This window comes from Melopsittacus undulatus, chromosome 4, assembly GCF_012275295.1.
Source record: "Melopsittacus undulatus isolate bMelUnd1 chromosome 4, bMelUnd1.mat.Z, whole genome shotgun sequence".
Lineage (NCBI taxonomy): Eukaryota > Metazoa > Chordata > Aves > Psittaciformes > Psittaculidae > Melopsittacus > Melopsittacus undulatus.
The window spans coordinates 48,029,749-48,044,853 of record NC_047530.1 but is presented as its reverse complement, the minus strand read 5'-3'; the positions used below and the strand labels follow the sequence as shown (position 1 = coordinate 48,044,853).

Genomic DNA, 15,105 nt, shown 5'->3' with positions numbered 1-15,105 from the left:
AGATCCAAAAAGACTTTGTCCCACTCTCACTACATGTTCTTGACAGTTTGTCACTCTCTTCTGTGTACTCCCCACCTCTCACTACTTTCAAAGCCGAAATCAGGCCAGAAAGACATACAAGTCTAGGATATCAATTTTAGCAGCCTCTCCCTTCCAACTCGAAGACCAGAAATACAAAAAGGAGATCAACTCCTCCTCCTGTTTTCAGCACCAGCAGACTTTTCCATATAGGATCACATTGGCTTTGAGTGCATGTGGCAACTAGCATTTATTCTGCTCTGCCATGCAGAGGCCAATTCAAGCTTCACTGGTGCTGAGGAGTGTTGATCATGGGACATTTTCAGGTGCCATGATATGTCAAATAAATAAGACTTCTTAGAGTATATAAGAACTCAAGTTTCATTTTCAAAGGCAAGCTAATGCTCTGCATTGCAAGAGATGCTGAAGTCAAGTATATACACCTTTTCAGAACTACTCTCCTTCAAAGCTCTGTGCAAGAGCACACGAAATTATTTCTTTCACCCCATGCCGCTTATGATTAGGCATCTCTTTACAGACAAAAGCTACATCAAGGCTGGTCTGAGAGAAAACACATTTCAGGGTATACTGGGTAAACAAGCACATACTTTACATCATGAACCACCTTGTGAACATCCAGTATACTTTTTTCTTCCTCTCATTTCTAAAAGGCAGGTTTCCTCATCTCTGCTGACATTTACATATCATCCCATCACGCTGCTATTTACGTGATTCACAACACTTGCCCGTTAGATAAATATCAAAAAGTTAGAAAGGGGAGAGGGAAAAACTGAAGCTGCAAAAGAGGATCTAACAGAGGGGTGCCGTTAGCAAGTGCTAACGTATTGGAAGACAGCACAAAAGGGAACACTGAACAGATTCATCAGCTCTGGAAAGAGCTGAAGACAGTCAGTGCTTTCAAAATTATTTCATGTGAACAGTTACTACAGAGCATACAGGTAAGATTGTCTACATGAAAATCTCACTCAGCTAAAATGTGGTCCTTGCTCTTGAGATGGTCCAAGTGCTCTCAACTGCAGTGAAATGATAAAAGTGGAGGGAAAAGAAAACTACAGAGTAAAGGACAACCAATATATAAAACTTTCAGTTCAAACACTGCCATCTGCTTAACAAGGAGCAATGGAATTTCTCCTGCGAGTACCAAAAGATGGGTACAAATGCATTAACCATCCGCAGCTTCCCCACAAAAATATAAGGCCACCCCCGTACTTGTATATATCCTCCTCTCTGCAGTGTATGCAAAGGTTTCACTTACCTGTGGCCTGTGCTTCCAAGATAAAGGTACCAAAGATAACTAGCAGAAGACATATCCCATGTCTAGTCAAGGCAAGAGATGATCCTGTGTTGCTCTTTGGTGCTACCATTCCATGGCACATCTTTTACCCACCAAAGTCTCTTTTTTGAAAATTCCTGAAAGATCTGGTTGATCAGGAGCACCTCAGTCTACAAGAACAAAGACAAGAAACAGTAAGTGTTGAGCCAAACACCTACAACATCTGGGGAGGGGAAGGAAAAGGGAAATTCAGAAACAAATGAGCAACCTTTTGCATATTCTGTCATTTAGGAACCTACCAAGTATTCCCAGTTCCCAAGCTAACAGGAGCAGAAAAGGCAATCTTCCACATAGGAAATACTAAAAGGTGTTGCATTCTAGAGAGACCATTACTTTCCACCCACCCTCTAATATTTCAGGTGTGAAGACTGCCTAGCTTACAATTAATTTAGCTTTTCCTTTCAAGACAACCCCAGAGGATATAGCATCCGGAGAATTTGCTTCAAAATAACTTCAAGAGCGCCAGCCTTCCCAAACCCCCACCACCTTTCAGGTCTCCAAGACGTAGCAGGCTGTACCAGACAGCTAGGATAAATAAATCAAATGCTTCTTCGGCCACCTGGAGAGGTACAGCAATCCTGACAGCCAGCCAGCAGGCAGGCAAACACACGCTCATGAAGAGGAATGTAAACCAGCTCCCAAACCTCAGGTATATAATGTACTGACAGTACAGAGCATAGCAATTAAAACTGCAGGATGTGACACTGCTCATACCTGAGGACTGAGGGATTCAGTCACAGCCTATCAGGCACTGTCACAACAAAACTAGACTCGTACACACACAAAGCACAGTTGGGAAATTAAGAAAGCACAAAGTTGAACTCCAACCCTTAATGAAGGAAAAAGACTCAGCAGAACATATGTCCCAAAAGCTAGTATGGTTTTAGTCTGCAAGACCTCCAATGGTAATTTTGGACCTGGATCAGTAACTGCCATGTGTAACTCCAATGCTCACAAATGAAAGTTGGCATTAAAAATCTGTGTGTACTGGTTTTACAAAGAAGAAAGGAGATAAAAACAGCTGGGTGAGTGCTTGGAGTAAAAAAAAAAAAAAAAAAACAAAAACAAAAGAAGGAAACAAAACCAAGGAAAACCCAACACACACCCCCCCCCCCAAAAAAAAAAAAAGACCCCCCCAAAAAAATTCAAAACAGATCCACCCTCCAAAACCACATGGAGACACATTTCAACACTTCTATTACACTATTCCTTACACAAAGATCTAAAGCTCTCAGGGGACAAAACGAAAACAAAACAAACCAACAGTGCAGAAATTAATGGGTTTTTTTTCACATTTGACTACAGGAATACTTTTAATTGAGGGAAATCCCATTCAGATACAGCTTCTTCAGTTACATGTATATTCATATTGTAGTTTGGTTTTTGGGGTGGTTTTTTTCAGCCAACTTTCCCACAGAAGTTCAGAACTGCTGGATATCTCCAAACAAATTTGAGCATTGCAGAGGTGGGTATTATACCCTTTCCTAACTGTGAGAAAAGACTGGGGGCCTGCGCTAATACTCCTACTACTAGGTAAAGCTGTATGACTTTCAGATCCTTAAGGACTTCCGAGATGAACTCAACACACCAGCAATGACCAGAGAAACACACAACTCAAAACAGCTACAACTAACATTTCCAGTTACTCAGGGGAAAGAAGCTGCATTATGGGAGGGAATATGTAATTTGTCTTTAAACCTGGAAGTCATGCTAGTGACAACAGGGTTTCCTCAGATCCGTGTCACTACTGTGCTCATATTCACTTCACAAAAGGGATATCTTTAAAATTTGGATCTTTCAAGTCAATTAGTCTCTACCAAAGAAGAATTGTCTACATACGCCCCTGCCTTGAAATATCATTTAAAGATGACATTTAAACTGCCATGTGGCAAATCTGGAGCTGATGCTACAATAAACTCTGTGTCTGCTCCTTTTGTTTCTTGCTTCATTTGGAGGGGGAAGGGGAGAAGTGAAGCTATCCCACTATGCCTGCAGCACATCTTATAGATTTATCATACCTTCCACAGACAAAGAGCCAAGCCTTTGTTCACCAAACTCCTACCATGCAGAAAGGGGTGAGAATGCTGCCATTCACCTGCTAGAATTCCACCAGCAATAATTAGACCATGAAGAAAACAAAAAAAAGTCCTTTGTAAAGAAAGCCAAGTCTGTACATCTGCCCCCACCCCTCAAAGTCAGATCTCCCACATGGATTTAAAGTTCATATTCAATGGAACGAGGCCAGCATCTAACCTATACTCCAGGCCAGCAGCTGCTGCTTTCTTCTAAGAGCCTGCTGCTGTACATGCAATTACAGCTCTGACAAAGCAATACAATATCTTCAACAAATGGCCCTTCTGATTAGGCCAAGACAGGTCTGTCTTGCTCATTTCAATTTAATTAAGCCTCATTAAATACAACAAACTTCACAAGTCTCACTAAGGTACCTTTTACAGGTTTGCCTTCCCTGCCTTTGACACAGCAGCAGGCAGGAAGGTATGGAAGAGGGCATGCAATCATTACAGAATTTGCTGAACTGCCTGAGGTGTGATACCTTGCTCCAGAGGCGTTTTCCTCTCCCAAAGGCTGCACCTGGAAACCAACAGTCCAATTCTGGTCTCTGGACAAGTTAGAGATACCTAAACCAATAATATCTTCAGAGGGAAGGGGATATCAATTATTGCTTGTCCTCAGTTCACTAATAGATTGCTCCAAAGCACAGCACTGTTTCTTGCCTGTCTTCTAAAGTCAGGCACAGTTTCCCGTCTCTTTCCAGCTACCAAGTCACTCAAGTCCCATGTTATCAGGTGTTTCTCAGAGGCACAGGGCTGCCCCGTAAGGAATGCTGTAAATTGCTGCTGTTATGCCTACACTAACATCCCACTAAGCTGACCGAGTTCAGTGTGGAATGTGAAGGAGACACAAAGACAGCAAAACCATTCAGGGAAAGATAGCATCGATAACCCCCTCAGAATTGTTAAGACACAATGGGCACAGGTATCACCTGCAAGGTGAGCATCCTCCCTCAGGCTTCAGCCAAGTTACAAAACTTGTTCCCAGCCCTGACTTTTCCTTAGCAAAATTAGAAGATAAAAGAGATTCTGGATAGATAAGAAGGTATTCTTTCTTCCCAGAGGGGAGCTGGTGGTTGAGAAGCTATTTAGACAGACATTCAGTTCTCTGAAAGCTGACTCTTGTTTTAGCACATTCCTTATACCTACAGCTCAGGGGGAAGCAGCTTTCATAACAACTCTTCAGGCCTCCACCTCCAAAAGTTAACTGGAGTGCATTGCAGAACACACACATTTGTCAGAGACATACTCTCAGGGAGATAGCTTAACAATTCACGGGTTCATGTGAATCAAAGTGACTCCCCCTGTTTACACACAGCATTAAGGAATGAGCTGGCTTCATTAATGGGTCCTAGAAACAAGGAGGCAGAAACCAGCAGTAGCACAGGCATACAGAGTGAGGACACTTCATATCCGTTTTCACATGCCACAGCCTAGGCTGAAGGGCTATGGGAGGATTAAGTTTAAACAGAGATGTTTTCAAAGATAATATTTATTATAGCCAGTAGTTCCCACAACTATGGTAAGCAGGGGAGAGGGTATTCTTCTCTGTTAACAGTACATCTGTCAACAGGGGTTGAAGGTTTTTTTTGCTTTCTTTTTAATGTGCCCTTTGAAAAACACCTATAAATACAGATAAGAAAATAAACTGTCCTCTATGGCCACAAAGTCAACAGCCACACACCCTCTTAGGAAATGCTATGAACAAAGGAAAAAGGACTTCTTGTTCCCAGGTTACAGCCATCCCCAACTCTACTTGAAGACTTCCCACCAAGTAACATTCCCAGCAATACTTCAGCCTGAGTTCCCCTCACTGCACATGGCCAGCCCTGCTCGCACCAGTAGTAGTTTTCCAAAGCAGACATCAGCTTCCACTGAAACCATGCAGGCCAGACTTCCTACGCACTCTTAAAACCACAATCAGCTGTTTCCAAAGATTATGCATTTGCACATGGCAGGACTTTCTCCTAAGCTCTTTGGAGATCTCTGCCCGTTTATTTTCTAGACCTTCAGAAACTGCCAACTTACATCACTTGATCCAAGTTCCCTTTGAAAGCATGCAAACATTTTCCAAGGATTATGATTCATTTTCTGATTTTCCCCTGCTTTGTGACAGCAGGACTCCTAGGTCCCTATGGAAAAGTCATCTTTGGAAGATCATATGCTCGAGACATGAAAGAAAACCAGATTCAAATAGTTCTGGTGCATCAAGGACGTGAGATGTCAGGGGCAGATAGTCTGAGGCTCTCCGGTTGCACAAGATGCTTGTCACGGTTATGTCCTGTGTCACCCTTGCAGGAAACCAGGTCTTCAACCTAGATACTCCACAGTTTATTTAGGGAAGTGTTCAATATGTTTGGAATGCTTCTGGCTTGCTTCTAAACACCGCACTTGACAAAACAATATTCTGGCAATCCTCATATATATCAGAAGTCTTTGTTTTATCCATACGGTTTCCCCTTCACAGAATAATACTCAGAAATTGTTTGCTCTCTCTTAAATGCACATAGCCAAGATCTTGGCAGTGGGATGAGTGATGGGTGTGCACAGCATTCCTTCTGAAGGTGAAGTGCAAGTATTGGTCTTGCCTCATGGTCATGCTGCAGGTGGGACCTAATGTGAGCAGTGTGGTTCAGAGGATTTAACCTTCACCCTTCATTGCTGGTTTTCTTATCCTTATTTTGTCTACTTTCAATGAGCAGTCAAGCTTTAAAACAAGTCACCCTCTTGGCTGCTTGATAAGAAAAATTACCAAAAGATCAAGTCTAGGTGCCAGCAGACGAAATAAGTCCTTAAATTCTACTTATTTTGACTAGCTCGACCAGTTGCATTGAAAGCTTTTAGAAACAGAATTATATTTTTAACATTTTGGGATAACTTCACAGTTTAATTAAACTGCTCAGTCAAACTGGCCACAAAGGGGGGAAAAAAACCAAAACAACCCCCAAAAAAACCCGAACAAACAAAAAAACCCACATTCAAAATTACCTGCAGGCAGTTTAGAAAAAATCTTGTTCATCTGACTTTTCAGCACAGCCAACTCAATTGTCCAGGATAATTGGAAAAAGTGGAAAAGGAAGAGAGGAAATAAGAAAAGCCAAACAACCCATGTAACACTCTGCCCTCTCCCCCAGTAACCAAATGATTTAGAATATCTGTGTTTGGTAGCTTCATTTCACGCTTTCACCTTTGAATTCTAAGAGGTAGATTTCTGCCCAGGCACAGCATAAAGCAGAGGGCTGAACTGCACATAGCCCCTGCTACAGAGAGGAATCACTAGGGCAGACCGAGCTGCTAATTCCAGAAACTGGAATCAGCACATATATTCCTGCAAACCAAGACCCAATTGCAATCACTGGGATCTGAGTTTTTGGGTTTCCTTTCTCATTCCTCAATTGTGCCATAGGGTTTGGCCTGTGACTTGAAAATTCAGCTGTTACTTTCACATAAATATTTCGGTTTAGCTTTCACCTCCTCTCTCTTATGAAGGTTGTGAACACCAATGCAATTGTTGGTGATGCAGAAATCCCATTTTCAAGAGGGAACATTAGAGTTTGCTCAGGTAGAAGCTTGGTGGCCAGGCTAAATTCTGAAACACATTTTAACCTCTGATAAACAGTATATGCTTAACTCTCTTCAACCCTACTAAGATACACCTAAGCTTTAAGCCAGGAAAACGGATTTTTCACTACTGGATAACCAGTCCCTTACAACTGGGAAAGTCATACCAACATTCCTACCACAAATGAATAAACCTGCAAGATTCACCAATTTGCATAGCTTATTCCCTTCTCTATCCTTCCTATTAGTCTAAAATTCTGTTCGCATCTAGATCATGCTTTCTCATCACTCCCTTGCTTGCCTCCTTATCCTAACTTGATGTTCCTCAAGAAGTCATCCCGAGGTTAGCTAACCATATTCCGCTGTGGGCTAAAAGCGGGGACCGCTTCCTTTCTCCATCTATTTCCCTTCCATGCTAGCAGTTGGGTGCAAGCCTTTGCATATGAACCACTTCCCTTCTGCAGCCCAAAGAGAAATGCACAGCAGGCTCAAAAGGTATTCACACAACTCCAATGCATGGCACATTTCCGTGCTATTACAAAAATCCTTACAGCAGTGAGATAATGTCACCAGTGAAGGAAGATAAATCAATTACAAAAAATAAGTGCTGGATCTGCTTTAAGGGATTTTTGCTGGTTTTTTATTGGTTTGTTTTTTTGAAGCATACCGGCATATATGTAATTTATGTGAAAAAGCAGAGACTGGGGGATAGTGGAGAATACATCTCCCAGTCTTTCCCAGTTTGGTTGTTGGTTTATTTTGGGGTGGGTTTTTTGTTGGGTTTGGTGTTCTTTTTCCTTTTCGGAAAGTATTGTTTCAGCATTTTCCCCCTGCCGCACTGCATCAGAAAGGCTAGGTTTCATACTTTCAGCTTTAATCAGTGCAACAGCACATTTACAGAGGACCATATGCACAAAATGTTCCAGAACGCTTTCCAAAAATAATAAGTCCTAAAAAAAGAAAACTCGCAGTAAACTGAAATGGCTTCAGGGAAGAAGAATAAAGAAAAGCTGTGCAAAGGCAAAACCTCTTGAAACCACGTACAAGCTAGAAATGTTACTTTCAGTAAGAACAGGGTTCTTGAAGCAGCACTGGCTTGGTAAGGTCGCTTGTATACCCAGGATGCTTTTCTCATTTACGCAGCTGTGTTAAGCTGCTTCAGGGAATCCACCACTAGGCCCATATACAGTAACGGCTTATTTTATAATCCCCCACTACTAGAATGTGCTTCTCCCCATCCTCACCACTTGTGCTTTCATTTCAATTGATGTGGCTAAGAGCAGCAGTCTGCTATACACACAACTGCAGTACCACCAGGCAGCACAAGTATTGAGGACAGCCATATGAGAAATCTTTCTCCTGTCAAATCCCTCCCTCTATAAACTTCAGTGAACCAGTCTAACATCTAAATAAGGAACTATACTAGAAGATAGAGGCACTCTTACATTTATGCCTAAAGCACAGCTGTGAGACACAACTAAAGTTTAGAGTGACCAAGTTTCCCAGATATGAAAACATCCACTCACCCGCTTCCAAGGGATGATGACAATTGGTGTGCAGTACTTGCTATGTGAATCACAGTTTATAGAGAAAGTTCTCCACAACGGACATGTTGCAATATCGGAACCTTCCAGGCTAACAAATCCTTGATGTTTGGATGACAGTCAGCACAAAGGTCTTTTCAAAGATAAACACACACAGACACACAAAAACTCTTGAGAAACAGGACTGCCCCTTAAGTCCTCTGAAAACTTCCGTCTTTCAACAGCCTAGCATCCCTGACCAAACTGAGAAAGTAAAAAGCACAGTTTGTGTTTAAGACTGGTTCTGATTTTAAGACTGTTTTTGGGACTTTAACACTGCTGAGAATAACTTGAATAGATCTCAGTAAGGATAGTGGGGAAAAAGCAGACCTTCAAAAGGCCTCAGAACCATAGCTCAGTTTTGTATCTGCTAGCTCACTATTTCTCTTTACTCTTCTTTTTTAGTAGCAGCAAAGTCGTTAGAAGTTTCCTGTTGCTTTTCCTATTTAGGATGCCCTACACTAACACATCAGATGCACATGTATTGCTGCAAACCTCACTGTGGCTGAGACAGATCACAGTGGCACAGGCACATTTCACTCCGCAGAGCCCACCCACAGCACTCTTGCCAGTGTACCACTGAAAAAGGACACACCAGATTTTGCATTGCCATTCAAACCCCTTCCAACTGAAGCTGCAGGATGACTAGCATAGGGCCAGCACACAGAGCCGCTCTCCTGTGAGGCCACAGTCAAGGGCAGCTGCAGAAGGTGGGCCAGGCAGGCTCCCCTGCTGGGTACCCTCACCAGCAGCAGGCACACCAGCATTCACCTCAATACTCAACCTGAGGCTTTTGGACTCTAGGCAAGGAGTCAACAATTAATCTCAAAAGTCAATACTCAAGGGCTGAGAGAAGGAAATCGGAGCCCTAACAGCTTCCTTCCTCTTAAATTGCTCTCACAAATACCAGCTCTCAGAGAGCACACATCACTATGCACAAGACCCTCACAGCCTTTTCTCTCTCACTGGCATCCCTCAACAGGCTGTACTTAATTTGATTTTCTAACAAGGGATCAGCTGTAATTATATTCCAATTTAAGCAGTACAAGCTAGGAGTATCAAGCTAGAGAGGCACTCCAAGAAGGATTGCTGCTCATAACATGTCATGAGGGGACATACACACACACCATGAGGATATGAAGTGCTCAAAGCAGAACCCTCAGGACAGGTCTCTTTCTAACAGAGTGGCAAACTGACTTCCTGAGACCTACAACCATTTAAAGGTTGTGCAATAAGGATTTCCACCATTAAATCCAGGTGGAATAGAAGCATGCCAGAAAACAGAAAAGTAAGAGTCCACAGAATAAAACCTGTTATATATAAAACCTGTGCTGCATCTCAATAGAAAGTCAATTTGAAGCTTCAACTTCTCCCCTCCCCCTTGACCCAGTGACATTTAGACTTTCTAAAGCTGTTAGTGAAAAAAAATACTTTAAACAAACCTATATGGACACCGCTGAACCAGAACAGCTCAGAGAGGGGATGCTGGATGGTCTGGCACCCACAGCCTCCTGCACCCATCCCACAGCACCCACCCTGCAAGTGACGCAGGGGTTAACATTCCTCAGCTCCCCAAGGAAGGGGCTCTGCCAAACACAAACCCAAAGAAAACATTAAGCAAAGGGGTTTGAGGCAGCCAAGATGCACTGCCTGGTACTAGCTGTTCATTCAGCAGCTCTCAACACCATGCTTATATAGCAGCAATGATTCCTCAGCCTTTACTGCCCCGTAGTCTACTGTGCCCTTTTACATCAGTGCTGCTCCTCCTAAAAGCCAGCTGGGGTTGAATCCCTCCATGACCCGAGCACTTGCAGGCTTGCACTGAAGGAGTCATCTTTCAGCCAAGGTAGCTTTGCTAAAGGGTGACTCCTTGCTCCTGATGAGTAGACACCTCCATGCTGCTGCTCCCACACCCACTGGCCAGCTAGCCGTACCCTCCCCACAATGCTGATGCAACTTTCAGGAGCTTGTTGAGGGAAATTGGGTCCTGGCACCAGCACAGCCCTAAGGCCAGTTGAAGCAGCAGCTAAGAAGAGGCAAGAAACTCCCACCTCAGCTTTGCTGCAGAAGTCTATAGTGTGTGGAAGCAGTCTCTGACTTAAGCAAGCAGCCTGTGCAACATGGTGGGCCAAATAATTGCACAGGCTTCTTGCTCCTAAAACTAGCTCCATTTTCAAACCACATTAAAGCATGGCAGAAATAATTTACTACACATAAAGATGCTCTAGATTTAAACCCTCCCCCTGAATCAGGGCTCCAAGTATCCTGGTTTCCATGCAGATTAAAAGCCAGAAAGCTGGGTGAGAATGCCCCATGATAGCCAAAGGCAACACAGGCCTCCCTAGTTAGAGGAAGTCAAATGAAACTGAAGCTGAAAGAGGGGAAAAAGTTGTACAAAGCAGGACAGCAAGAGTCAGCAACTTGCTTTGGCAGTAAATCTTACAGGTTTTTTTGGAACAGTGAGAAAGACTATCAAGTGCTGCTGCACACAGGCAAGAACCACACACAAGACAACGCTAGGTCAGGAGATACACTCAGAAATCAGAGGATACAGGCTATTTAACCTTCTGCCTCACACCCTGACTTTTTTACTAGACCACCCAGGACAGCAAAAGCACAGCTAGGCTTTGTCCAGTCCGTCTCAAAACTCCAAGGAAAACCATCCCGAAGATCAGATTCCATCCTGATACTTACATGTGCAAATGTAAACCTTGCAAGCAGTGCCTCTTTCCCACTGGGACTAGAAGCTAGAGATGAAGCATCCTGCCATGACCTGGGCTGTTGCCTCCCTGAAAGCAGCACATACTGCCTGCTGTGCCTCAGCCAGGCACACTGCTCCCAGGTGCTGCTTTCCTTCTGGCACTACTCACAGTCCTCCATTCCCTGAATGGGTCAGCTACCAAGCAAGCATCCATGAAACACAAGCAAGAAGAGAGTATAGAGTCTTCACTGGATTCTTGAGTTTTGTTACTTCTCCAGCATGATATATTCAAATCGCAACAGGCTGGACACATGAGAATACTATACAAGGGTACCTCCCATACTGCCCCAGACCCCTCTTCCCCACACAGAGGTGAGAAGTGGAAGATCTTTCCCCATTCCCCTGAAAAAAGGCATTTTAGAGCAGGCATATTTAACTCTATCTGCAGGGTACGAAGCAACTCTGTCAAGTCACCAGCAGCTAAATGAATAGTATATCCACTCAGGAAATAGGCTGCTCTGCTTTGTGTGGGGCTTCAATATATCTCCATGCATCTCCAGGCATCTTCTGTGTGAGAACACTCAAGTCAAACTACTTGACAAGAAAAAAAACCAAACATTCTAGCACAGAATTCAGTGACCTCTACTCAGCCTCATGGGAAAAGCATAGCAACTCCAGCTTCAACTGCCTTTAAAGGAAGACCAATAGACACCACCCCACCACCCCCTCCGACATTTCTCAAATAAATACGCAGGTCCTGCCACAGCCAGTAATCCTCAAGCAATTTCCTGTCTCTGGAAACAAGGCTCCCTTAGAGTGAATTGATTAAATAAAGGTTATTAGAATTGGTATAAATATCATCCTTTTCATGTTTTTACCTGTAACAGTGCTCCAAGCAGCAGCACAAAAATCAGCTACAAGAGCTTAAAGGACAGAGAAATTATTATGCAAACCAAACAAACTGCAAGTTGAAGATTTAAAATTACTTTCAACAGCAGAGGACTTCCATGTTTCTATAATCTATTTTCAAGTGAGTTTCTCTAAGGAAATACAGCCAGTCCCTTTCTTACTCTACTCTTAAGATAAAATTTGTTTTCCCCATTTTGTCAATCTGACATCCAATTTAGTCTTTCAAGAGTCAGCAGTTGTCCTCACCAAAGCTGTTGTTTTACCTTTGCAGTCTAAGACTTTGCTGAAAAACAACAGGCTAATGCCATTGGCTCCAACTTCAGTGTCAATTTCCTTTTCCTCTAAGGCCAATCATTTAAAATAAAAACCAGACTGAGACAAGTGTAAGTTCCTACAAATGCTGCACATGTGTGGAAAGAAACAGGCAGCCTGACATCAGTATCCAAAACTTGATTAACAATTTCGTAACATCTCTTTGAACAGAAAATAGGAAGCAACAATGAAGTAACAGCACTAGAGCAACAGCTTAAAAGAAACAGAGAAACCACATAAACTAAGGCATGCTTTCCAAATAAGAAAACCTGCATCTTGCAGAAAGGTCTAAACAGCAACGGTCTGGCAACTGTCTCATATGCACAGGTTAAGGGAGTTTCTCATTCTTATCCATAAGAAAAGGATACATTGTGCACAGTTTCCAGAAAGGGCAGGCACACAGGAACAGAAACTTTTTTTAAGCTAACTTCACTTCTCTGTATGAAGAGAAACAACCAGTATGGGACAGGGAACACCAGAAAAAAACCCAACACAACACAACAAAAACCACAGATGTCTGCTGTAGCTCCACCTATAAAGTTCAAGGAAAGATTTCATTGTTAATGTCCCATACAGCAGCAGCACCCAGAGGACTGTGGTCTGTCATTTGCAATTGTCTCAGCTTCCATCACCTACTTATAAGCTTCCCTCAGTGAAAAAGCTAGCCTTCATCCACTTGTACACACATTCTAGCTCACCTAAAACTGCTTTTCCGGGAGAGCTGAACATGACATTTAACAGATGTAAGCAACAGCTGGCTCTGGACAGCAAACTGACTTCTTTGTCTCCCTTTGCTCTTCAAGATCTACTGTCCTCATGAAGCAGAGTCACTGTTTCAAATGCAAAGGGAAGCAGGGGGTGGACTGATGGAGGAACACAAAGAGAAGCCTGCATTGTGGAAAATAAATAGCTCCATTAAGACTCCACAGGATGCTATAAGGCACATTTTGAGGAAACCACCCTCCTTACAGCATACTACAGAGCACAACAGCTATCAAAAGCTCTTTCTCCAGCAGCCACATCCCCTTTCCTGGCCTCTAGCAGCAGTCCAGCAGCCTCCCACTTCAGCCTCCTCACCAACAATCCTCAGAGAGTAGTGTTGGGAAGAACAGCAAAGGCTGCTTCACACCACCCTGGAAATGGAAAGAAATCCCAGTGTAACACTATTACTGGCCCTTTCAAAAGGGGTCTGCTGGTGAGGACAGGGTCCAACAACTTACTTCTGAGAGACCAAGGTGCAGTGTCATCTTCTCTGCCAAGTATGGCCATGCTTTATTTACATCAAAGGCATCAGATAGTCTTCACAAGTTCCTTGCAAACAAACAAATCTAAAGCAGCTAATTCTATTTAAGCTACATTTGCTATGAAACAAGTATAATACGGCAGAGTTTCAATTCATCGAGGAAGCATGCCCATTCAAAAATCTTTATTTCTGACCAAAGCTGTTGGGTTTTGTCACAAGACCAACACCAAATTTCAATCTCTGAACTCTGCATCACATGATATAAGAAGTTCCTCTTCTTAAGAGGTGAAGGCCAGCTGGAGGGAGGCTGCTGTAGAACTGTTGGGTACACCCCCAACACCCCCATCATCAAGGGAACACTGAACTACTTCTTGCAAACACTGCTCTTCTTGCAAGTGGAAGCACCTGCAGAGCAGGTGATGGCCTGCAGTGTCAGCAGTTGTGAGATGGCCAACCCCAAAGTTTTGCTTTGTTTATTTCCTAGGGAGATAAGCATGACCATCAGACTTCCTAAATGCAAAAACTCCTGATCTGATGAGAATGAAGAAATTCAGCAAAAGGAAAGAACCAGCCTCATGAGGGCTATGTCATTTCAGAGCACCCACTGCACATTCTTGAGCAGGCCATACAGCTCACCTACAAAGCAATTATCAACAGATCACAATGTTCACCCTGGCCTACACACAAAACGCAAAAGGTTTGAGACTGGCAAAGTAAAACCTATGCTAGTACTGCATAGATACTGCAACAAAAGATGCATGATGTACAGCGAGACTCTCAGACTTTGAAGAAGCCTAAAAAAAAGCCGAGGAGAAGACTGGACTGGAGGCATGCCTTAGTATTATCAATATTGGGAGGATCCAGTCCATGGAATTAGCCAATGTTAACAGCTGGAATTATTCTTTGGATATTAAAATTAACCAAAGGTCTGCAAACACCTTCATTTCAAGGGGCAAAAATGAATCCTCTGCTGCTTTAAGACAATAAATGCATAAATCCCTACTTCCTAGATGGATTTTTTTTTCCTCCAGTACTGTAGGCCAAGAAAACAGCATGAAGGAAAAATGGTATTGGGGTAATGAACCATCCTAAAGAATTTCAGAGAAGTAATTAACATAATCAACACTTCTTTTTAAAACCACACCTGAACTTCAGGCCACTTTGTATAGGTGACTTGCATAAGAAATCATTTACCAATCAAACCAAACCCTAGAAGCCTTTTGGAAGGGTTTTGCCTTACCATCAGCTGGGTAATAAAATTATGTTGACTTCAGAAATGTCAGCCCTATCCCCAGCAATGTTTGGCTTCTTCTCCTCATAAGTAGCCAGTAGACTGTAGACAAGCCTGTTAT

At 43.0% G+C, this 15,105-nt stretch overlaps 1 protein-coding gene across 9 annotated transcripts in view; it reads right to left on the bottom strand.

Moving 5' to 3' along the window:
* Window positions 1-15,105, bottom strand: part of SUSD6 (sushi domain containing 6) — an 82,926-nt gene that overhangs the window by 44,410 nt on the left and 23,411 nt on the right. For 6 of the 9 annotated variants that reach the window (XM_034061851.1, XM_034061852.1, XM_031049051.2 and 3 more), the window contains one exon: window positions 1,295-1,482. In XM_034061851.1, the coding sequence (XP_033917742.1) occupies window positions 1,295-1,415 (121 nt within the window). In that variant the 5' untranslated portion in view covers window positions 1,416-1,482. Of the gene's footprint in view, window positions 1-1,294; window positions 1,483-1,858; window positions 1,989-3,926; window positions 3,948-15,105 lie in introns of those variants that run through there. The other 3 variants (XM_031049055.2, XM_005149237.3, XM_031049054.2) reach the window with 3 other exon arrangements.